Source organism: Semicossyphus pulcher, unplaced genomic scaffold, assembly GCF_022749685.1.
Source record: "Semicossyphus pulcher isolate SPU_LCO1_2020_fin unplaced genomic scaffold, fSemPul1.0.p SCAF_4, whole genome shotgun sequence".
Lineage (NCBI taxonomy): Eukaryota > Metazoa > Chordata > Actinopteri > Labriformes > Labridae > Semicossyphus > Semicossyphus pulcher.
In genome coordinates this window covers 21251627-21276780 of record NW_027211715.1, presented here as the reverse complement: position 1 = coordinate 21276780, position 25154 = coordinate 21251627, and the positions used below count along the sequence as shown (strand labels likewise).

General features: G+C 40.0%; 2 protein-coding genes across 4 annotated transcripts in view; both read right to left on the bottom strand.

Moving 5' to 3' along the window:
- Positions 1–8523, bottom strand: part of opa1 (OPA1 mitochondrial dynamin like GTPase) — a 33674-nt gene extending 25151 nt beyond the window's left edge. The window contains exons 1-9 of one of the 3 annotated variants that reach the window (XM_069680083.1): positions 8350–8523; positions 7160–7484; positions 6796–6892; positions 6564–6671; positions 5720–5773; positions 4264–4346; positions 2289–2447; positions 634–687; positions 211–315 (exon numbers count right to left, since the gene is read on the bottom strand). In XM_069680083.1, the coding sequence (XP_069536184.1) occupies positions 211–315; positions 634–687; positions 2289–2447; positions 4264–4346; positions 5720–5773; positions 6564–6671; positions 6796–6892; positions 7160–7484; positions 8350–8378 (1014 nt within the window). In that variant the 5' untranslated portion in view covers positions 8379–8523. The remainder of the gene's footprint in view (positions 1–210; positions 316–633; positions 688–2288; positions 2448–4263; positions 4347–5719; positions 5774–6563; positions 6672–6795; positions 6893–7159; positions 7485–8349) is intronic. The other 2 variants (XM_069680081.1, XM_069680082.1) reach the window with 2 other exon arrangements.
- Positions 8524–9697: 1174 nt separating this feature from the next.
- atp13a3 (ATPase 13A3) overlaps positions 9698–25154 on the bottom strand; it is a 30074-nt gene continuing 14617 nt past the window's right edge. The window contains exons 14-33 of the mRNA XM_069679726.1: positions 25038–25099; positions 24400–24550; positions 24057–24176; positions 23729–23746; positions 23202–23355; positions 22803–22923; positions 22417–22541; positions 21824–21984; positions 21391–21519; positions 21189–21268; positions 20988–21030; positions 20737–20846; positions 20410–20506; positions 20245–20317; positions 19904–20081; positions 18356–18534; positions 18151–18239; positions 17931–18011; positions 17066–17158; positions 9698–15393 (exon numbers count right to left, since the gene is read on the bottom strand). Of these exons, the coding sequence (XP_069535827.1) occupies positions 15196–15393; positions 17066–17158; positions 17931–18011; positions 18151–18239; positions 18356–18534; positions 19904–20081; positions 20245–20317; positions 20410–20506; positions 20737–20846; positions 20988–21030; positions 21189–21268; positions 21391–21519; positions 21824–21984; positions 22417–22541; positions 22803–22923; positions 23202–23355; positions 23729–23746; positions 24057–24176; positions 24400–24550; positions 25038–25099 (2262 nt within the window). The 3' untranslated portion in view covers positions 9698–15195. The remainder of the gene's footprint in view (positions 15394–17065; positions 17159–17930; positions 18012–18150; positions 18240–18355; positions 18535–19903; positions 20082–20244; positions 20318–20409; positions 20507–20736; positions 20847–20987; positions 21031–21188; positions 21269–21390; positions 21520–21823; positions 21985–22416; positions 22542–22802; positions 22924–23201; positions 23356–23728; positions 23747–24056; positions 24177–24399; positions 24551–25037; positions 25100–25154) is intronic.

The following is a 25154-nucleotide window of genomic DNA, read 5'->3' as shown; positions in this document are numbered from 1 at the left end:
CAACAGTAATGCATATTAATTATGTGCATCTTTACAATTAGTGTTATTAGAGTAGTGTTGCCAGAAAGGAATAAACCAAAGGCAGAGACGACAATTTTAACTGTTGTAGCATCATGACTACAAAATATTCCTCAATAACAGAATGATCATGTTTTATTGAGCTAAGGGGAAACTTTTTGTGTTAGCGTGCAACATGTAGATGCAACCCACCTTCACTTTCCTTTGGTGAATCCCCTTATCATCTTTTTGCAGCACCACTTTCCTTAACTCTTTGTTCTCTTTTTCCAGCCTCTCCAGCATGCGCTGATATTTTAGCTGCAGTAGAAATAGTAGAACCCAATCAACAAGTAGCATCACATCTGACATCTAGTGACTGGTCGGGGTTATATCTAGTGGTGCAACTGTAAGATTCTCAACCTTTTCTAAGCTGTCTGAAGACTATTATATAACTACTAATCCATAGAGGTTTAACAGAGACAAGATTGTATTTGACTTTCAGGCAATTGTGAATATCTTTAAGCAGTTTCATTCACTTTGAAATTACACTAACGTGGTATAAAGATCTTACAACATTCCTCTGTTCAGACCACTTCAGTTTATATGTAATGTAAAGTAAAACATGATCGACTGTACCTGCGTACGGAGCAGATCTTCTTGAAGCTGGTCAATCTTTTCTTTGTCAGATGACTGAAGGTTAAAAAAGAACAGCAAGAAGATGAGTTAATGCTTCCTTTCTGATATGAAAACGGCTTCAGCTGTGCAACTTCACAAGCATGAACTCCCACCAGCACCACGAAGGTTGATTACGTGCACACTGTATTACAGAGAGAACCGGTGTTGAGAGTTAATGCAGAGAGAGAGGAACAAAAATCAGATGTCAGGCAGACACTTGTCATTCTGGTATTATTCAGCTTTGATCAACAGGCTATCGATTCACCAACAGGCACAAATCACAGAGCGAGCCCTGAAAAACACAGCTGAATTAAATCACAAAGTTATGCAGTCATTACAGCTTGATTCTTCATGATTCTCATGTACACTTGCATCATGTTTATCAGGGTGAGAGACAGGACAGAGAGCAGGAGACACAGTGAACAAATGGGATTGGCAGCAAAAGAAAGGGAATTTGAGAAACACACCAAACTATGCTATTAAAAACTATTTCTACACACACAAAAAGGCCCAGGAGTGTGCTGTAAGTCACCAACAGTGTCTTAAAATGTCCTTAATAGGGAGATCTACTTAGGCATTACAGAACTGCTCATACGCTAAAGGCTTCTACCTTCATTCAAGTTAGTTTCAAGAAGTGTAGCTCACACCATGCAGCGGGCTGCCACTCCACTCCATGCAGTGCATCCGTGCATGAATGGACAGCTGCTGATGATGATGATTATCCATCCATTATTAAGAGAGAGCTACGTCCCTGTGCTTCTCGAACTCCTATGAAGGTGCATGCATGCCTTCTCCACAACCGACTGGCAAAGCAAATCTGAGCACAGCCTGACAGACTATGGGGTGATATATGGAGGCTACTGGTGGATATGTAAGGGGACAGTATTAACAAGCCAATTTGTCTGCACTAGAAACACTATTAATTAGCTTTAAAGGTTTAAAAGGTGTATTTAAAAACACCAGTAAGTAGAGGGCTGGACAAAAACACCTGTAACATATAATGCAATCCAGGGCCATAACAGTGCAATTAATACTTCAGGCACAAGTTATTTAATTCAAGTTGGATTAGGATGTTGCTATTTAAATTACAATACAAAAAACACATATTACATTAATTGTATGGCCACAGCCCTGGAATGTTTTATAGTGTTCTCCACCCGCTATGCATCAGAGAGTAACAAAACGCACTGCAGCTCAAATTTGGATCTTCAGTTCTTTTCTAAAATAGTTTCTCTGCCAGCTCTGCTCTCACAAATTAAGTTTAAGAGAAACTTAACATCAGCTGAAAATTTGGTTTGTGGTGACCGCTGACTTCTACACATTCTGCAGAGATGTTGAAGTGTAAGCCAAAGTATTTCAATACACTGCAACAGAAGTGTTGGGTGTGCTTAAAGGTGCAACAGAGCACTTCTAAAGACGTCCAACATCACTGTGGTCAGTATTGCAAGAGACTATTACAGGAGAGGACGTTAAAACTCAGTTTTTCAGCCTGGTGTTAAATTAATCTTTTATTTTGTCAAAGCAGCTAAATAAAATGGTCTTGTACATATAACTTCTATTTCTTCTCTGGAGGCGTTGGTGGGAGAGGGCGGATCTAAGTGGGTTGGGACCTTCACCTTGCGTTTCTGTTGAAGGGGGCTGGGGTTCGGAGGCGGACTGGGAGCAGGCTCTGGCGGTGGGGGACGCGCATTATTGGCTGCCGCGGCCCGCCGGACCTCCTCCTCGTGCTGCTGGATCTGCTGTTGAATAAGAATGAGCTCGCCGAGCAGACCCTGCTGGGGTACGTCATAATGAGAGACAGGTAGGAGCAGCAAAAAGACAACAACCAGCCATTGGGCTGGTCAGTCATACACGCAAATGCTGCATCCAAACACAGGACGACAACAGAGGAAACCTGGCCTGTGTCTCAGTGTCATGAATCTCAGAAGCGTCTCAGAGTCATGATACAGGAAAAGCTCAAGTTAAACAGAACTAAGGTTTAGCTTTGGTAATCTTGCCACGAACATCAGTAGGACCCAACAAAGTCAGTCTCTCGCAAACACAGAGGGGAGATGCCAAACTTTGCCAGACTGAAGGCAGAGGAGGTGACTAATACCACAACCAGCACCTCTCAGCAAGTGGCAACAACACTATCTCTTTTCCTCACCGTCAGGCGTCACTGTGGATATACAACTGTACTGTGACTATGAATCAGACCATACTACAACTCATTTTCATACTAACACTTAACAGTATAAAATACACTGAAAGAGTGGAAATTGTACTGTAAAGGTAAAATAAGGTCAACAATGTTTTAATGTACAATGATGGTGTCTGATCCGGAGTATTATCAGTATGATGAAGCTGAGGATGATGATTATATAAGCAAAGCAAGCATGGAGATATTTCTCTATCAGGAGGAAGCACAAAGCGTCTTTTAAGCAGGTGAAATTTGCTGTAGCTCAGGGGTCCCCAACATGTCATCATCATTTCATCATCGTGCTGTATTTTACTTGTGTGAATGCACACTCATCTGTGAAATGTGATTTGAAGAGACACATCGACTTGTAACAGTTGTGTTGTGCCCATGTTGGAGACCATGATTGCAGTCTAAAAGCAGGGCAAAGGAGAGGAAAGCCACATCTATTTTTTTAACACTCTTCTTAATATTATTTGTCAAACTTTGAGATTTTTTCAACTACAACTCTGTAGAACGTTAAAACACAAAAACATAAAAATAAGAAGGACACTGGAACAGGACACTTTGTGGAAGAGAACAAAACCAAAATGAAACAGAAAGGACAATGGCAATGAAGCAAAGATTGTTGCTGTATAACAAAGAGCTATGAACAGGACTGGTCTTTATGAATATGCTTTCTGGGGAAAAAAAAAAACTTTAGATGAGCTTGGCAAGTTGTAAAGGCACATTTGAAGCATTGAAGCAAATATCAGAGCGCATAAACTCTCAGGCTATACAGGCGAGTGTCATACAGTAAGTACATGATAATAACATTTTATATTTTTTACTCAATAGCATGCTTAAGAAAAAGCTGTGCAGTAGTGAAACTTAAAATTAAGCTTGAAAACTATCAACGTATTTACTCATTTTGCTACTGTATGACACAAAAGAGCCATGCGTATACCATATCATTGCGACATGGAGCTAAAAAGCGTATCTTATCTATACTGTAGGTTGGCAGCCAGTGTGAGACTCATACTTCACAATCAGTGGAACTTATATTTTCTGGTTTATTTAAAGAAAATATGATTTCTTCCTTCAACAAAAGATATGCTGTAAAAGCCACTTTAATTCAAAGAGCTTTGTGAGTGCATATGTTTGCATAATTAGAATCCTGTTTAAGCGCAGCTCTCAACAACTTGTGTAAGGTTGGCACATCAATAGTCGCCCTTTTTGCCTCAGGGTAGTCAGGTATAATGATTATAAGGTTTTGAACAACAAACTAAAATATTTTTCTTTGCGTTGATTCTAATTAAATCGACCGCAGGTTTGTTCCACTGAAGTGAAAGGTAGCCAAGCTGCAGATAGAAGCTGCGGGAAGCTAACGTAAAGCGAACCACACTGAGAAGTGTCAGCACGTCTTGTAAACTTGCCTTTTTGTACTGCTTGTCGCTGCTGTCTTGCGTCGCTGCAGCAGAAGAATCAGCGGCTTTAAGAGGAGGATCGCCTGAGGTTTCTACCAGAGGAGACACAACAACACAGAATGAGGTTACTTGTGAAAATGCATCTCGGCCTAGTGAGTGACATAAACAAGCTTCAGGAGACAATAACGTCCACAACGACGAAATGCCAGATAGCAATTTGAAGCATGTCTATTAAAGGATAAATAAAGACTTGAGAAAGTGGTTGAATTTCAAATGTTTGGAAAATCTTGCACATAGAAGACATATACATTGATAGTTGTAACTTATTTAGTTCCAGTTTGAGTAAGAAGTATTTAAAGCACCTTAGGTTCCTTGAGACCATAAAGATTTTGAAAGCTGCTTATAGATTGTTCTAGGAACACGATATGACGACGTTTCCTGAGACTTTGATTGCTGGACTTTCATGGGGCCAATTACTTGACAATGACTTCAAATGAAAACTATCACTGAATTTTCCTTAAGTCAGAGAAGGGCGTGAAATTGAAAAACAAAGGTCCAGAAACACGCCTTAGCTGTTTTTATGAGTCACAGCAGAGGCGTGGTCCTGTCTGGCCTGCCAAGTGTCTATATATATCACTTTGGAAGATAAGGTCTCACCATATCACACTGTACATGAACTGAACGCATTTATAGAGTTATAATAAACCTACTGTATTATTATTATCATAATCATTATTATTCTCCTCATTTGACATATTAAAACTATAAAGAATGTTCCGTGTAAAATGTATATCGAGCAGTGCGCATTTTCCAAACATTTTAAAGGGAATAGAAAGCACGGAAATCACCCCAAAGATTAGTGAATGTTAATGTAGTTAAAGAAAGCAGCCAAAACAGGCCAGGGGAGAGAGAGGGTGGAAGTCAAAGGAGGCAAAAGCCACACAGGTAGGAAACAGTTCAGGACAGTCAGGTTAAAGAAAGACAGGAGGGAGGAGGGGGACGTACTGGATTCTGCATTTCAGAGCTTTTCAGACCAGGGAAGAAAATAAATTACCATGGCGCTTATTGCCCTGTTTTACACTGCTTTTGATTTCTTGTGACTTTTTGGTTTCAGTTTTCAGTTTCAGCCACTGGGTGAAATTTCGGCATAAAATAAATACATACAGCATACTCTTCTGAAAAGCCTGGACGAGACATAAGATGTTTTCGTAACCCCAGTGACAGGTCATACCTTTCACTGAATACACAACCTGTGTTAACTATAAATGCTGCAGAGGTAGACAGCAACACTGGTCTGCAACCTGGAAGCAAACGTCCTGGGAAGATGCTCTGCTGCCGCCTTTAGAGCCGACCACGGCGAGCAGGAACCCACATCAATACCAATACAGTGGCAAGAGGAGGGGTTAAACAGCGGCAGAAAGAAAAGAAGGGAGGAGGCAGCGCTACAGAGTGCAGGTTTACACACCTAACAACAGATGCAGACCAGAAGCTCCTTTGACTTCACTACCCAAACTCACACCTGTGAAGAATGTTGAGGGGGACAGGAGGGTAGGGGAGGAGGAGAAAGGAAGAACAACACAAGATAAAAATCATAAGACAGAAGCTGAGGGATGGTGGTCAAAGCAGGGACACAGCTCAGTGATGTGTATTACAACGAAGCCGTTGCTGTGCCAGAGCTTCAGTGAAGCAGCCATTTAATTGGAAGCTGTTAAAAAGGGATAAGCACACCTCAAACTAGGCCTCAATTCATTGTCATTAAGGTATAATAATTTCTTTGTTTATCTTTGTTTATGATGCCTAATGAAAACTCAGAATTTTAACGCTTTAACACTAAAACAGCAGATTGGTCAGCAACAGAAACCAACTGCAGATCTGCTGAAAAACATCTAGACAATCTTTGAGCTTGAGAAAGATGGGCTCTTTGTAGAATAACTTAAACCGTGACCATATACAGAAGGGCTGTTGCAGAAAAAGCAAACCATTGGAGCATGAAGCAAGCCGTTTTCTCGTCTATTCTCTTTTCGTAACTCTGAGTCTATGTTATCTCTCTCTGCTAGGGTCACTTTGAGGTGAGAAAAATCACAAAGTACTATACTTAAAGAATGCTGTATGGATTAGATACATAAGAAAAAACAGAAACCAATGCAGATGTAGAAGACAGGCTTACATGGATATTATTACAACCACAATTACAGTTCTTCTTTCTTTACCCAGATGCAAAACTAGACACTCTGATAGCTGCAAATAACTAATTTAAATGTCTTGTGATACAGTACCTGTAAGGCATAGTTGAGGCTTTGGTCACTTACCAGAAGAAAGGAGGCTTTTGAGGAAAGTGAAGTTCTCTCCTATCTTGTCTAGGTCAGGTAGAAGTTTGGCTATTTCCTCCATCTCTGGTAGAGCTTTGGCCAGTTTATCTGAGGATACAATTAAACAATTAGACAATTAAAATGTCATGTAAAGGAGACAGACAGGTCAGAAGTCTTATCTCATAATGCATTAAAGTGCAGCCATGCTTCAAGTTAGAAATGCAACACTTACCAAAATCAATTTGTTCACTCAGTTCCCAGACAAAATCTGGAATGACCCAGTTATATTCACTAAAATCAGGCAGCATGTCCTTCCACTCTTCATAGGTCTGCAGATAAAATGATGGCTTATGTTAACTTCACATGAATGAGAGTTATTCTACCCTTTTCAATAAGCATCATTGTGCAAACACAGATACCTTTTAAAGCACTAAGGGAAGGTTTTTTCACCACTAGCACTGTAAGTTTTTTGTTTATCATACACCTAATACAACAGGTTTGCAATGTTTGAACTCTGTGTGATGCAATAACTGAAATCTTGAAACTACTTCATGTGCTAAAGAATAGTTGAGAAGCAGGAGACACTTAATACTGGCCTTCTTAGCCGTGTAGCCTCCTCCCACTGCCGAGCCCAGCAAAATGTATCGCAGCTTCAGCAGCCGGGCAGCGAGACGCGCCACCCAGAAGTTGCGTTGCTGCTGATGGCCACGGCCGCCCGACCCTGGGGGAGGCTTGGGAGGTCGCATGGGCAACCTTGACATGGAAGTGAAATAACGGGCTGCAGTGCGATGAGGGGGTCTTTGAGGGTTGGTGTTGCTGGAGTAGCGATGGTGGATGGCACGGGACAGAGGGTGCAGCTTTTGCAGGGGTACCCGAAATCTGACACCCATGTTGGTGGAGACCAGGTTCCTGCAGGCCATGCTGAGAGGACAGAGAAATTAAGACATTAAAACACACAAGCTCACTCCATTCATGTGCCTATATAAACCATAAACCCTGAATATATATAGTCTCAGGGGAACCTTCTGGTCAACCTCCAGATTCTATCCCTGATGATGCAGGTACTGTGAAAGAGTAAAATGTTTGTCACAAAATATCTATCTGTCTATATTTACCACATAAAAATGTGTCACTTCATTAGTTGAAGGCCTTAGAATATTGAACTGAACCAGCTTATGCGACTCAGAGTTACTGTAGCTAGTGTAAAAATGCTTCATATTATGGAAAGTTGTTGATTATCTATGATTTAATTAAGAGTTTAAACCACAAAAAACGGCAATATCCCAAGAAAACTAAGATGTGGTTTGGTTACATATTCCCAATAACATTTATGTTTACATACACACGCTACCCATCAGCAATATTCAAATACACTTTAAATAAAACCTTACATTTACTACCATTTAATGTTACAAAACTATCCGTAGATACAGATTAAAAGGTCACTCAAATCACAATAGCCTGTAAGCCAATTTGTTTTAAATTACACCTGAGAGGCAGACTCAATAGGATAGACCACATTCTCCAAGTTAGCTAGATAAGCTAACCGGCTAAAGTAACGTCTAAATCCACAACTGCTGCATAAACACCTTCGCATCTACTAATAAATGGCAATTCAATGTTTGGAGAGGCTATGAATCCAGGCAGTAACTCTATTTTTTAAATATATGGGAATACTATACATGAAGCAGGTAGCTAGCCTCGCTGTCCTCAGCTGTCAAAATGACCGGGCTAGCTGTGCTATCCTCGCTTCTGTTGCCGTTTCCTTTACTAAATGACAACTTACCAGGCAGTTTTACTTCCGACACGCAACATGATGCTGTTATCAACAGCGGGTAGACGCAAATGTTTTTCAATTTCACTCTTTAGGCACGGTTCAATTCATCTTTCCAAATGATACACATTTGTCTGCCTGTTCTGGCAGCTAACTGGCTCGTTAGCTAACAAGGACACAGCCAGAATGACAGTCCACTTCCTGTTGACGGTGCTACCTTCAAATCAGCACTGACAGAAAACGCACGCAAGTAAATTTCTTCCTACGTTGCACTACACCGCATGACTGTACTTTTTAAAAACTGGACCTCAAAGGTTTCCTCTAATTGAATCATCAGTCTTGTACTATTTTTGTATGTAGCCTACATCATTAATCTGTAGGAGGATAAAGGGCTCATTACTTACGTGTTTATGCCACAGCACTTGACTGACAAGAGCATGTAAATATTTTTTTATTGTCATGCAGTGAAAATATACATTTTTATGAATTTAAGGGATGAGAGATACACAAAGTGCTTGCCCAAGGACCATGTATTATTAAAATATTATGGCAGTGAATATCCTCTCAAGCAAAGCCTGCAACGTTGCAGGCTTATTGAAGGCGCATATGTGGGGTCAAAGTTAGACACTATACTGAGGGCTACCTATCAGCCAGGACATTTAAATGGGCAATACTGATAGTATGACTGATAAAGGTGAAATTTGAATAAACAGGTGCCGCTTAGACTAGTTGAGGACAAAGTGCAATTTAGATCAAAATTAATTGCAGTCTGACAGCTGTAAAGCTACTTGATAAAATGTGTAAAGATATCTTTGCATTTTGTTGTGTCACCTTGAAGGCTGTCCATGAGAATTCAATTATTTGTTGTTATGGCAATATTTTGCATTGAAGGTTTTCTGTCTGATATGTTCACCTTTTTCCTTTTCAAAGGATCTTATCTAAGGTGTACTTTAGGGCGGGTTCCAACACCAATGAGCAATGGAACTATAGAAGAAGAAAGTTGTTGGTGAATGCTTTTAAATGGGCCCACAAGGCCCTTATTTCAAAAGCTGTGTTAAATGTGATATCTTACACCTGAATTTGGAGGATACACCTTATCAGCTCTCATTCTCCCACAATCCACAACATGCTGATCAATTGTTAACATTTAGGTGATCCACATCAACCTGTAAAGTCAGTCTACTGCACCTAAACTACACAGGTAAACTCTAAATACCTTTCTGGTAGTTCTGCAACATACCGCAAACTTGGCCTGCTTCCCATTCTCTACATGTAAATAAAATACTTTTTTTTATCTTCTGCAGATTTATGATATCCCATTCATGCCCAATGGAAACAAAGTATGCATACACAAGTAGCAGATGTTTTAAGAACATTTATTGAAAAGAAAGAAATCAAGATAAATCTGAAATACAATCCTCAGGGAAAAACAAATAAAAATAAATAGAAAATAAATTATAAAGTACAAAAATTTTCAAAGAATGTACATTTCGGCCAATAAAAACAATACACAGAACCCAGGTGGGCCTGTTGCTGAGCTGTGGGAGCAGCAAATAAAAAGCACACCGAGTAAACTCTACAGAAAGAGCTGACACACAGATGGAAGTTTTACCAACAGTACATTTTCATTCGGTTTGGGTATCAACTTTTATTTTCTCTATTCATTACAAATAGACACATTTCCCTGAGGAAACAACATCCACGTGAGGCTCCACACACTCAGTGGCCGACTCGATCTAAATGCCTTTCGTTGGTTTGTTAAAAATATATGATGTGAGTATGAGGCCAATGCTTACTGTCAACAGTCGGTATATGTTGTACCTGTATAAGAGCAGAGGTTTCAGCAGAAAATTGCCTTTGCTTTGACATAGCTGTGTCAGATTAAAAGGCAAAACTGTAGCGTAGAAGAAAAGCGACAGCAGTATTTACACTTTGCACGTCATTAAATTGATGACTTTTCCGTATCAAGGTGCACAATTATGACACAGCTGAGACTGAATCATTTTGCCGCTAGCAGCAATGTAATCACTTGTACAATGGACCGCTGATATCAAGCAGCAATGCACATTCTTTTTGCCAATTACATTTTACATGGATAGAAAAGATTTTTAACAGTGAAATAAGTACATTTAGTGATCAGACAGAAAAGTAACACGATTGTGAGATGTCGCTCAAATTCTGAATTTGCAAAGATGAGGCTCCAAAAAGTCTAAATTCCCTTCTTATGTTTAAGTATTGAGACAGTGAAGCAGATGAGTAGATCTGCTTCAATAACCTGCAGAGACAAACCCCCCCCACTCAGGATGGTTTACGATTAACCTCTGCATTATGTTTCCCCGAGACAGAACAAACATTGATCTGAGCGCACCGATCATACTTCACAACAGAACTGATTTAAAGTGTGAAATAAATGCCCAGGATGCCTAAATAAGGAAAATCCAAGTTAATGCAAGTTTATAACAAAAAGTGAAAGTACAAATAAACCCAACAGACATTACAAAACATAAGGAGACATACAACTGATTGTAACACAGTACCAAAATAGTAGAAAAACACACACCAGCCCTTTGAAAATCCAAAAACCTTACATTTTTATAACTAAATCTTTTCACTTTTATGCACACACTAGAAATGTACATCTCATATATACAGATAATAACCAACCTCTACTATAATTGATACCTTTAAAAGTCAGTTTCTACTGGATCAAATCATATTCGACAGAATTGAACACAGGCTAAAATTAAATCTTCTTTTTTTTCCTTTTTGTTTTTCAAATACATATGTATTTAAAAGTCTTTGGAAATAGAATCAATAACCGTAGTATTGCCTTGCAATCATTTTTGTTCTTTACACAACATTCAATTTAAGCCTCAGTAGGTAACTAAAAACATGAACGCAAATTATAATATTACAAAATTACCACTGAACATTCAGAGGCATAGAAAGCCATGTAACCCATGTTTGGTCACATCTGCATCTTTGTTGAAATTAAACTGAAAAAATAATTTGGACATTTTTTTGACAATGTTTTAGGTTCTTTCTGCAAATTGGCACAAGAAAGTCAATTTGAGCCGTGTTCTGCATTTCTCACCAGTTTCATCAACTACATCTCCTTCACAATTATCCATCTAAATACTATGACTTTTGCTTCTTAAATAAACAATGTTTCTATTAAAACTGTGGTCACATATGGATCCCAAGTTTCATATGCATTTGAAAAATTATTACAGTATCTGAACAGACAATGGCTTTTAGGAAAACTTCAGAGTCTCGTCATTACTGACACAGAAGGAAATTTGTTGTGATTTTATTTCTATATGAATGAAATCATTGATAATGGACAATCTAAATGCAATGTCATGTGTCATACAACTGTCATGTAATAGAGTGTTTTGACCAGATATGACTGATAATTTGCTTATTTTTGTTGAGGAGGGAGAGTAACATTACATGTAGGTTGACATTCCTTTGAATTGGTGTCCCATAATCATGAAACCATTAACATTTATCCATACAATTCATGAGAGGCAGGCTGCTATGATGAGTATAGTTATACTGGCATTGTGTGTTGGAGATGTTTAAGTTATAATACACCCCAAATCTACCTGTTTGAGTATCCAACACTAGCTGACATAGTGGCTTTAAAAAGTTTGTTCTTTTCTCCTCCCAGCAGCTGAGTTCAGCTCTGATTCAATCATTTATTATGATTTCAAATGAATTTTATCCTCTCCTTCGCACCTGTCCTATGAAACAGATGTGCGCAGTATTTCTCCACCTTGACTTTTCATGGCTGAAAAAGTAGCAAAATGCAAATAAAAATACCTCAATCCACTTCAGTGGTGTTAATTGTTCCTTCAACTGAACAGACGGTTTACAGTCCAGTATTTATTGAGGAAGAGGTTACAAACTTTTTAAGCCACCTCCAAAGCTTAATTTAGAGAGTGTCTGATACTTAACAAACAGCTTCTGGGGAGCAACATTAAAAATGTTGAAGGAGCAGTGAACATAAAATATAGCCCTTAACTCTCTATGCAGGTAGCCCATGTGTTATACATGAATACAAGTGTATATGGTCCATCCATCTTACGCAGCTTGTGTTGTCACATGGACGATTTAAATATGTTAAGAGCAGAGAGCTGAATAGATTCATAAATGCTTTGCTTTAACTTAGAATGACACTTTTAATCAGTCTTCCATGGGAAGAATTCTTTCTAAAAAAAGGACATAGTAGTAGTTGTGCTGGCTTTCTGAAGCAAATCTGACATGACTTAGTCGATGTAGGATGCTTTGATTTATATGGTCGCATGCATGTGACGTCACAGTAACCAGCCGTATTCATGCTGTTTCTTGTGCAGATCTCTTTTAAATACAGAGATGCTGATGTAAATGTGGCTTTTCTCTATCTGTAGTGATACTTCCAGGATTGCAATCATCAAGTCTTTAGAACGTGATGTTAGGGGGCTGGCTTCATGCAAGTCATAGTATAGCTTTCGGTGTCCCGTCTGATGGTATAACGCCGACAGGAAGTGGCTCATAGATGCAAAAAACGTAAGATTCAAGGTTCATAGCCACGCTGTCGGCTCATGAGGGTGTAAAGCTCATTACATGCCAGAAAACAAGTTTGCTGATGTTAGATTCTCACCAATAGTGGAAATAAAAGTTTGGCCTGAAGGGAGTGCCATATTAAAGGTCATACTAGTGTTAAGAGCTAATATTTAGCATTTTAGCATGCAATCTTAGCATTAATATGAAAGTACAGCTCCGGTTGATTCAGTCGTAGTTTAGGAGGTATTTTGTTAAGAACTGAAGAGTTGTTGACCAGTTGGTTGCAGGACATGAAAAAGTGGGACCTTGAATGTCTGTGCTCTATTTCACAGCAGTTCATTAAAAAGTAGTTGAAGTATTTCAGTTCGGACCAAAAATGGATCTGCTAAGTTGATGTGTTTTAAAAAGCTGAGGTGAAATTTTGAATTTTACTACACAGCAATCTCTTTGTTAAAACTCTAAAAGGTAACCTCTGACAAACAGACAAGCGGTGGAGATCCTTCCACAGGTCCCAGCCTGTGTTTGAGAAAGATCAACACGTCTCCCTCCCAGTATGTCTTTGACAATACATGACGTTTTGAATGTGTATGATGTTTTGGCCAGATTAGGAGTCATATATAAGCACACAATAGTTTCAAAGGTTCATCATGAAGTCTAATTCATCAATCTGTGATGTAAGTAGCGTAAATAAATAAACAGGTTGACAGCTGATATTCCAATATCCAATTTTCTAAAATCAACAGCGCGTTTGACACAATATTTAAATACAAGGGATGCACGATATCCGATAATTTCCAACCCTTTTTGACAATTTCCATACCGATACATTAGGCATTACATTACTACTCTTATTGTAGTGCAGACATCTTGCACCCTTCTTTAAGCTTGACGTTAGAGGCGTTGTACAAAAGGTCACATGTCTGATCACCAACGTTTCTGAGCGCTCCTGAATGCAGCACGACTCAGCAGAGACACAGTGAGGGAGACATGCCCAGACTTGTTTACTGCATCTACTACGGAGACATCAGTGATCGCCGACGGACTCTTTTTATCGTGTGTGCGTCCATGAATACGTAAGTTTTACACTGATGTTCATGTTACGCTCCGTTAGCGTCTGCTTTGGCCGCGAGTGTATTTTCGGCGTGTTTGATGTTAAGTCCGGTAAAATGAAGAGAATGTGAGCTAACTGTTAGCTCGTTAAGAGTTGTGAAAGTTCTATTCATTGGCTCGAGTTTCTCTCACTTTTTTGTCTTTATTTGTATATTGTTGATAACTGATAAGCTTCGAGTTAATGTCGTGGTATTACGTCAAGCTTTTTTAGGGACTCATTGAGCATTTAGGCATAATTAAAACGTTTTATCGTCGGAAAATATCGGCAGAAAAGTTACATATCTGCTGATGCCGATAATGTGCCGATGATATCGTGCATCCCTATTAAATACTGATCTCAAAAGAGGGATTCATTTATCCATTGGGTGCATTGAAGTTATTTTTTTGGTTATGATTCTATGCCTTATAATGAGTGTTTGCAGGTGGTAATGCTAGCTCATTTAAATGACTCTCTACATATGTACATAAGACCACTACACAGTAGCAATCAAAGCTACCTGCCAGTTTCTATCAATCAATCCACCTACCTTTAACCCCATCAGTCGTCCACTTTCAATAACTCTTCCACACACTCTCTATACCGTTTTTCAGTCAGAGTGGGGCGAACGTTTTAAAAAGGGATCGAAGTAACAACCTGTCGTTGTATGTAACTTCTATATAACGTCTCTTAAAATTGACATCTAGTGCTATGGTTGCTCGGGTAGTACAATGCCATAAAAGCAACATTTTGAATCCCACCGCCTCCAAGACATTTGTGCCAACACAGAGTCAGAAGCTGGCTCTGAAGTGGAGTGGGATGGGGTCTCTCTTTTGTCCCCCTTTCACAGACAAAAGGAGCGAATGTTAAATCGATCTGACGACAAATTGGGACTGGCTCATCAACCTCCCTCCAAGCCTGCGTTCAATGCTGCTCAGCTTCATTAAACAGACAGGAAGGATGGAAGATACATTTACATAACATTTACAGAAACTAGAGAGACCTGAGAGTACGAGTGGGTGAGCCAGAGTACTGACAAGACTGATACCCAGCTTTATTTGGTAATTATGTATCAGGGTTTTCAGTAACGTCTCTGGATCTACAGTATAAGATTCAAGTCTCAACCAATTCTCTTGTGACAATTTGATTTGAAGGGCGTGAATGTGTTTACTGAACGCGTGTTCAGGGGTAAATTAAATACATGTGATGGACCGTGGGGGGTGCTAGGAGTCTATCATGATGTGATAGGTGGAGCCGTTTTCTGGGCGGGGCTTGGCTTCAGTGGTGGTGGTTGGCTTCGGAGGCCAGTCGGGGTCCACACTGAGCTCCTGGGCCAGATGCATGTAGCGGGCCTTGGGTGTCATCTTGCGCGGGCAGCACATCCAGGAGAAACACTTGTACGCCCCCAGGTTAATGGCCCTCTGAAAACACCACAGCCCAAAGAAATAAACAAATAAATACAATGAAATTACCAGAGAACATAAAAGGGAGAGATGGAAGGTTCCACAAACCTGTCGTTTTTTTGTTCAGGTTTTCTAAAACACTTTAACTCACGTGCAAATCAGACATCAGCATGCTAAAAAAAACTGGTGCATGCAAGCAAGTCATTAAAGGGGGGGTATTATGCTAATTTCAAGCATTTCACTCTGTGATACCTATGGAGTAGCTTAGCATCATTTACAGTTAACTCATTTTTTTCTCTCTGTGCAGGCCCTCATACAGCCTCTGCCTGAAACGACTCAGTCAGCTCTGTCCCTTTAAGAAACCACGCCCACTTTCTTCTGATTGGCCAGCTCCCTGAAGCCCGCTGAGGGTGTGTAGAAAAAACTGCGTGAAACCTGGCGTTCACAGCAGCCTGCAGACTGAGCTGAGAAGCCTGGGGATTACTCCAACATACTTTTACCTACAGATTTGAAACTTGACGAATGTTTAGTCTGGACATCCAACATTGTAACATTATATGTATGACTTAAAATGTGAAACAGCATAATATCCCCTCTTTAAAAAGAAAATTCAGCATGATAAAAATTTGAAGGAGTTGTCTGTTGACAGCTTAAAGAGTGAGCACACTCCTTAAAAACAAGCTCATGGAGTCAAAGATGTAAAGAAACAAAGGATTCCACAGCAGATCTTCAGTAAAAACAAGTCCAATTTTGTCATTCACCTTACATCGCAAAAGTCTGCTTGATCTTAAGTATATGGTACTTCATAGAAACCAATGGCAGTGTTGACTGATACAGTTGTCTATAGCACCTACGAGAGAAACTAAGAGATATGCGCAGCAGGTAGAGCTTAGTATGGTCTTTAGGCTGAAACGGGGGGTGCAGTAAGGGGAGGGAGAGGAAGTTGCAAGCAATCATACTTCTAAAAGAAAGACATGGGAGATATCCAAGGCTTGGGAACGGTTCACGCAATTAACACAAAAATATGCTCATTTGTTTAGCAATATGTGTATAAAACTAGCAAACGTCAAACAAGTTCTCAGTTAAAAAGGTACACATTTAGTTTCTATATTGTAGATGTACCGTTTGTGGTTGCTGACAGCCTGGCAGATTTAGTCATAATGCTGCATTGTTATTACCATAAGGACTTAGTTCATAGAAAGTTGAAGTTGCTCTTAATACTATCATGTTGAACAGCAGCTGGTTATATTGTGGTTTTATTGTGGTTTCTAAAGGCTGTGAGAGCATTTCTCACTTGATTGATCATTAAACATTCCAGTCACTTACCTCAGTGCTAATGTAAGTTAACCATCAGCTCTAAATTTTAAAATAGCTTCCAGCTTCAGCAAGAAAGTTAATTTTCATTGAGCTTATTTCATAACGGAGCTGTTGAACAGAAATATTTAGAGTAAAACTGCAACTGTTATCAAGCCCTGAACAGAAGGCCCATCAGGGGGGACAGGAGGAGGAGGAGAGGGAAGATTAGAAGGAGACTGACGTCTCGCACATGCATGTCTTGGTTACAGGTTACAATAGAAAGGTGCGCTCTGTGGCAATAGAGGGAGTAGTAGGGACAGAGAAAGGGAACACCACACCAAGGGGAAGGAGGAAAATGAAAGGGCTAAAGAAGAAGGCGTCATGTTTTCCCAACCTGTGGTGGCGGGGCGGCAGGGGTGTCGACAAAGCTGCCCTGTTTGTCTCGGCTGAACACAAGCTTCCATAAGACGATGTCAAGGACGAAGGTCTATGGAATAGCGCAGTGGGCAGGGGAAAGAATTACAGAGAGGCTGATTTGATTTCACATAGTGTCTGCTATTGTGTTTGCATAGAGGTCTTCAGTTGTTGTTGCAAGATTGAGTAATCATGTGAGGAGACTCATTATTTCAATGAGCTGTGTGTTAGTCATTACATGTGAGGTTAAAATACAAAGAAACATAAGATAAGAGTGCACAATTCTATCATCTAAAAATACTGAAACTGTGGATTACGTGCAAAATAATTTGGTTAATCTGAACAATAAATTGAAGAAGGTAAAGGAATATGCACTGGTAGTTGAGGACATAGCATTGTCTATGATGTCTGCAAAGCAGTGCATGTATGGAAGGATGGCCTTCTACAAGGAAGAAAGAGGCAAAGTTACCCTGCTCTACTAAGTATGGCAGGCCAGCATCAACTATTTTATTAAAGAGCGTTTGTCTATCCAAAAATTAAACAAGACAAACATATACTGCTTTATGGAAAATCAAAAGCCCAACAAAAGCGTAGATCAGAAAAAAAATGGTTTCAAGTAGTCGAGCACTTTTACTGTGGACTAATATTACTGAAACTTGTTACTTTTAAGACAAGGACATTTCACGGTAAACATAATTTCTTCTCACGACACAATATTGATCCTGCTGTTGAGCTAAATGACACAAAGATGAGCACACACGTTTTTTTCACGCGCATGAAAAAAACAAAAACTTGACATGAGAAAAAACATCTACTACCACCATGTGTGTAAGTGTGTGTCTTACCTCCATCAAAACAGACGCAGCGGCGTTGACTATGATGATGAGGAAGAGTTTTATCCTCCATTCAAACGGGACACAAACAATCTGTAAAAAGGGAGAGATCAACCTGATCATCAGTGACTATCAACATGACAGGCTTCACGTGTCAGCAACACTTCAGTCAGGCAAATCATGAGCAAAGCTGAGTGCGGGTGTGTGTTTCCTGTATTTGACATCTTCTTACCTCGAGAAACTCGTCGATGCTTCTGATGGGGTAGAACATGATGAACAGCAGGAAAACATACAAACCGAAGGCAGACAGCACAAAAGGCCCTGAGGGAGAGGATAAGCAAGCATTAATACAAACAACAACAATTTCATAACATAAAAAAGTAACTTTGTGACTATGTTAGGACAGATACATCAATGTAGAGAAACAAGATTCTTACGGTTCTTGTAGCTCGGCTGCCTGAAAGGTTTCCCCTTTGAGAAAACGATGGCAACGATGAGATACTGGAAGCAGGAGACGTAGAAGAGGCTGGTGTTCTCAAAGTTTTGGATGTTGTGGTCGTCCAGTTCTGTGTCGTTGAGGTCAGACACATTCATGTGCGACGAGTGGTTGCAGACACTAAGTGAGAAGAGATTTAAAAACAATCATGTAAAACTTTCAGTCTGTGGTCAAGACTGAAATCTGAACATGGGAAAAGTTACTAAAGACATGGTGATTTTTTTCTTAAAATATATATACTGAAATTTCTAAAATAGTTGCTGGGGCCTTCATTTACTTAAACTGCAGAAGGTAACATGCTATTTAAAGCAACCTTGTTTTAAAGTCATACGTCTAATGTGGGCAGTTTGATAAGTATAGTGAGTCATCTTTAGTACAAAGCATGTATCATTTCTGATCCTATCACCTGTGTACTGATCCTTTACCAGTTACCTGTTTAAGTTACTGTAAAATCCTGTTATACCAAACTCATCACTACCTGTATATTTCAAATTAAAAGCCCTCTAATGTTTCAGTGGACAGAATCCCTTCATTCCTTCGCACATCTTGTAAAACATTTGCAGGAACATGTTATGGACAATTCAGTGACTTTCACGGTCCCTGTAAGTCACTCTAAGTGTACCCACTGCCCTCTTGTGGAACTTGTACGCTACTGCAGAATACATGTTGGCTGAGACGTGCAGTTATCCCCCTACAGTGACTGGCATTGTACATTATACAACAGTTAATTCCGACCAAGTAATTTGATTAGACAAGAGGCATTCCATGAGTGGCGATATAGAGTACAACATCACTGGAACTTTTCACTGAGTTTATCACTCCGCCTCAGCCAGCTGAATACTGTTAATTAACACTACAGCCGACTGTGTATGTCTACATTGATCAAGCTGGTACCTCTGAATCACACAGCAGACTCTTATTTCACTGGTTGACGATAAATTAAAACACACAGGTAAATGTCCATGATTAAAAACAGCTGATCTGTGGTAACCTGTAGACACAGAGTGCAGGAGAATGTTTGGGTTGCCTGGCAACAAAAGTTCAGTTTCAGTTAAGCTGTGGAAGTAGTTGAGTTGGTGGAACAAAAAAGAATCTGTTGATGATTGTTGCTTTTTACGACTATTTGCCGCTTGTATAACAGTTGTGATTACCTGTGGCACTCGGCCTGCGGCAATATCACGACCTCGAGTGTGATACATAGCTTAAATAACACTTATCTGAGCTATCTGAGGGAAAACAGGTTAGAAATAGCTTGACTTAAACATTGATTTTATTAGGTTAGAGTAAAAGTACAGTGTGCCAAGTTGGCATGTACATAGTGTGACCGGCACCAGGAGTGTCACAGTTTTTTTGTGTCACCAATGCCTCCAACCAACATTTGTGGTGCTGCTGTTATCTGACTACCAGTTGTATTTGAGGGAACATGGTAGGTAACAAATATCGTCGTGATGTCTTTTTGTTTGGCTGTGGTTCAACAGCTGGTACTCACTCTGTTAGCGGTGTCCAGACTGTGTACCAGGGCTGGTGTCGGACCCAGAGGAATGTGATGGTCTGGAAGCTCAAGCAGATGAGGATCTGGGTCAGCACGGAGAACAGCAGAGGCCCTGAGATCAGACCTGATGGGGGACGTCGTGACACCAATTCTTTCCACGCAGGGTTCAAACTCACTGGAGAGGAGCAGAGGCAGGGGGGGCGTGATGAAGATGGAGGAGACATTGAGGATGAGGGGAAGAGGCAGGAAATAAAGATATAAGTTAGGGAAAACAGAATCTGGGATACATAACCATTGTAAAAAACATCACCTTATGTTTGTTGATTTCTTAAACTTACTGGTAAAGACAATAAGGAGGATGATGGCGATATCGATAAAGAGGAACTGGAAGTCTCCGAGGTTACTGAGGATCTAATAAACAAAAACAACAGATGAATGAGCTCAGAAACTTTGTCTTTCCAACAGAGTGTAATATCATTGAGAGTAAAAGCAGCATATCGTACAGAGTAGAGGAGAGTGACACTGATGTACTGGATGATGCTGTAGAGGGCCATGAACTTGAACACACAGAAGGAGGTGATGAGAGCAGCACGCCCCTCCCTGTTGAGGCAAGCAAACAGAGTGTCATTGCTATTCAATATATAACCCCACCAGTAACAGGACTTCATATAGTGATAAAAACACGACTACATATAAAAGCCGTTTCAGTGCTAGAAGCTTGTCTAAAAAAGAGGTTTTTGATGGAGAACACTAATTCTATATCAAATAGCATGTAATGATAACTTTTTTTATTTCTATTTGATTTGGCCCACATATAAAACAAGGCTGACCTGATAAGGCTGGGGACACAGGAGATGTTGGGGGTCCTGGAGGTGAAGGGAGAAGCTACAGAGGCCTCGAGCTCCGACAGAGAGATGCCGCCATGAGCCCTCTTCAGAGCCTGAGTGAGGGAAGTGAGAATCAAAAGGTATATCCAGACTGCAATCAATTTATATACTCTTATATTAATCTCCGATATTAATAAAGTATGTTTTTAAAAAATTATTAATTATATAATTTTTTTCCAAGTGGCTGTACATACCCCACAGTCGTTTGCTCCATCTCCGCACATCCCAACAAAGTAGCTGTTGGCAAATAATTAAGAGCCTTGTCACAGACTGATTTTGTTGATGCTGATGCTTTTTAACTGAACCCTTCAGTGCAGATACATTTAATGTGTATACAATCCTTTAAGAAACTTTGGACAATTTGTTACAAGGATGCGTTTGACAAAATGACTCACTCTACGCCCTGCAGAGCCTCAATGAGCTGGGTTTTCTGGTCTGGGGCCATTCTGGCAAACACTGTCCCATGCAGCACCAGCTACAAAGCAGAACGCACCATCATTACAACAGACGCATATACTATCACGACGGTTGTTGTACATGTCGTAGCAGCCGCTGTGTGTTGGAGCGATGTCGACTCTAATTAGAGAGAGCGTTTACCTTTTGAAGCATGTCAGGGAAATGCTCCTCGATGACAGCAAAGGATTTTCCGTTCATTGCAAAGTGGTACAGTTCTTGTGTTTTGTGCTCATCTACGTGGTACTCGTCCACCAGACTGATGCTCACTTCCTGTTTAAGCAATGAAAGTAAGAATTAGAGCAGAAGATTTTTTTTGTATACAGCTTTTGTATCGGTATGCCAAATGTAATAACTGTATTTGAATGTATTTTTAAGTTTCAGAGTTAGTTGTTGCGTTTGGCTGCTTCATCAGGAATACCATTTTGTTCCAGACATGAGCTTCACTTTATCGTCCCTCCCTTACTGTATAATGCATAAGCCTTAATGCACCTTTGACTGTGCTTGTGCAACCCTTTTCACTGGCTGCTCTTTCCCTATACATGTGCTGTCGTTAGCATTAGCAGCATGGCCTCACCTCCAGGCGAGTTGTCTTGCTCGGCTTGTCGGCGTATCTCCAGGTGATCTTGGCGGCTTGTCCGTTATGGGGAGGGAGGGCGTCGGCAATGATCACCGTGTCTTGGGGAGGGATCATCCCGCAGTCCCGGGCCACAGAGATGGCTGTCAGCATGTTGTCACCTGGAATGTTGAGACAGCAACATGTGTCAGGACACATTTGGAGTATGTGTAGATCACGGATTACTCATGAGTTACGAAATACATTTTCAGGTTTAATGTGAGAAGTCTTTCCTTTTAAGACTTGTATAGCAGCCTGCAAAAACAGATTCAAGGTGAAAGCCAAGCAAGGAGGTAATTCCAATCCTCTTGTATATGCTGGAATTAGTTTGTGCCAGTTACACTGAGCAACCTAGAAAAAGGTATTACTTCAGATTACAGATACAGCAGGATTAAGTCTTTGAGTGCCGATACACGTTGATTACCAAACTTACTATGTATGTACTCAGTGTGTTTGTGAGCACTCTATTGATACCATTATTCGCTAAGATCTGTGTGTGTGTCTAGGCTGTGTTTGAGTGAGTATTTGTTTATGCAGTATGTGCACGGCCTTACCTGTAACCATGACAGTGCGAATGTGCGCTCGGCGGAGGTCTTGCAGCACCCCCGGGGTTTCAGCCTTAAGCTTGTTCTGCATGATGATCAGACCCAGGAACTCCATGTTGGACTCGATGTGATCCCTGAAATTACTTTAACATTAGGACCTACATGCTGAGACCAAGGTACATAAAATACAAGAGGGCCCCAACTAAACCTTTATCTCTAACATTTTAAACACATACTGGTTCATTGGTTAACAAAAAAGCCCCTTTTCGTATTCCTTTTATATTTCTTATAGACTAAAGAAAGCAGCATGTAAAAAAGCAGCAGCCGTCCTCAGCTTAAGTTCTCTAAGATGTATTTACAATGACGTTCAACACCAACAATAAAAAGTTGGCTACCTGTTGACGTTCTGGACTTTGTGCCAGGTGAGTTTGGATTCAAGTCGACGATGAGCCAGAGCTATGACCCTGTAACCCTGCTTGGTGTAGCCCTCCAAAACCTCTGCAAAGTTTTCTGGCACTGCAAATATAATAAATGAATCAGTTAGATAGAGACAGATGGCAAGTAAACAACAGTATCTTCTGCAAGTTTCTAGGTCAGGTAAGCGTCATAGTCCTAATAGATTTTGGTGCTTTTACAGCTTATCAGAAAAGCAGGCCATGTTCTGCTTTATTCAGCGTAATTACCATAATAAAGTGAAAAAGAAAACTTTCTAAACTATCAGACACAAATATATTTCTAATAGTATTTCAGGTGCTGTTCACCAAGGTAGCAACAACAGTAAATAAAAACCTCACCTGTCTCTTTCCTGCAGAGACTAGCCACCACCTCTGGCGCCCCCTTCACATACGCGTCCATGCGTTTCTCCCCGAGCAGACGAGCCACCACACTCATCCTCTGGAGCGCTGAGGAAAAGGGAAACTGGCGCACAATACCTATCTCATACACTGACTGCACATACAAACACAAGACACACAAAAAAAGATATTAGTCGTCATTATTCGTGTCAAAGAGAAGACGGAAACTAGAAACCATATTGATGATAATTACAAAATTACTTCTAGCAAAAGCATATTGTTTAACTTTAATTAACAAAGTCATGACACCCACAGTACACACATTAGACCCTCAATTTATTTGATAATAACCAATAAACAAACTGGTTTACAACTTTATACATTTCAATTTACATTGTGAAACGCTGTAAAGTTTGTTTCAAACAGTCTTAAAATAGAAGGCCACCATTTACAGTCAAGTATACTGCTCATTTGAAGGTTAAAATACATATTTGTGTATAGTTTCATAAAGGAAACATGCTACTTACCGAGATCTCAAACAGCTCCTAGAATAAGAAGATGCAATGAGGGATGAGTCAGTGAGAAACAAATTCACCAGGTCATTCAGAGCTATAATAATGTTGCTGTTATAGTATGATGGTACTGTCAATTTGTGTTACACCGAGACAAAAGAACATGCTAGTTGTTATTACAGGTAATACTGAATATACTGTGGAGTGAGGCAATCTCTGGATTACTTGTATAAAGCTGACTATAAAGAATATAGATTAGATTTAAATGTAGTGGTTTTAATGATAAGGGTAATTTATATCATTTTGGATGAGTACATGAGAACAACTGGGCTGTTGTCCTTACCATGTCCTGCTCTGGTGATGTAGGGGGCTCTGGGGGCAACAGCTGTTTTGGGGGTCGAACCACAGTGGGCATGATACGGTTGTGGAGAGATGTTTCCTCCTCTGTGGCCTCCTCCAGGATCTGTTCAGACAGAGGTTTAAATAAAATAAGGTTCAGAAAAAATGTCTAAATCATAAACAGAAAATATAAAGAAAGATATTAACAACATATTTCAGATAATACACTTTAGATTTCCACTTTCTCTTGAATGGATCCACATATTGTAGGGTTGTCTGACTAATCACATCCTCACTGTGCTGTCCTGGCCAACATAATGCTTTTTAATAGATACAGAAGAACTCACCCAGCCTGTGGCCTCGAACATTTTGAGGTCCAGTGGGTCTCCGGACAGCTGGCCCTCTATTTTGGTAAGAGAGTGGCAGGTGGCCATACAGGCCACAAACTGGGACTTGACAAGATTTTCCTTGTAGGCATTTTCCTCTGACAGGTGGAATCTGAGGGGGCAGCAGAAACAGGAGGTGGGAGAGGAAAGACGAGATTTACTTTGTCATATAAACTGAGTACAGGTGCAAGGAAGAAAAATGGATTACTTTCTTTTTAATATATTTCCTGATGAGAATGAAATTGCTTCCAGTAGCTGTGGATTTCCATGATATGTATAAAACAATGTAATATAACAGAACATGATTGTGGCTACATGTATACCAATGACTCTAGCTGCAGATATATAGGGATAATTTCACTATTGTTACCACACATTTTACTAAATTTGTCTTGTTTTGCATATTACGACATCTGATTAACACTTGTAAGAATTACTGTGCAGCCAAACAGAAAAACACATTTCATAAGTGGAGACTTGTTGGCTAAGAATTTCGTCATATTGAAATAAAATCCTCTTTAGGCTTTTCTCTACAGGAATTTAAAAGACCTTCAGAAAATAGCAGCTCAGCAGTGGCTAAAAAACGAGTACAGACTTACCTGCCATTCTCAACCCTCTGTACTCCCCACAGATCCAATCCATCTTCTGTAAGAGTTCCAGTCTGTAGGTAGACAGGAAGTAGAATACATACTGAATAATTTAATGCCCAACAACTA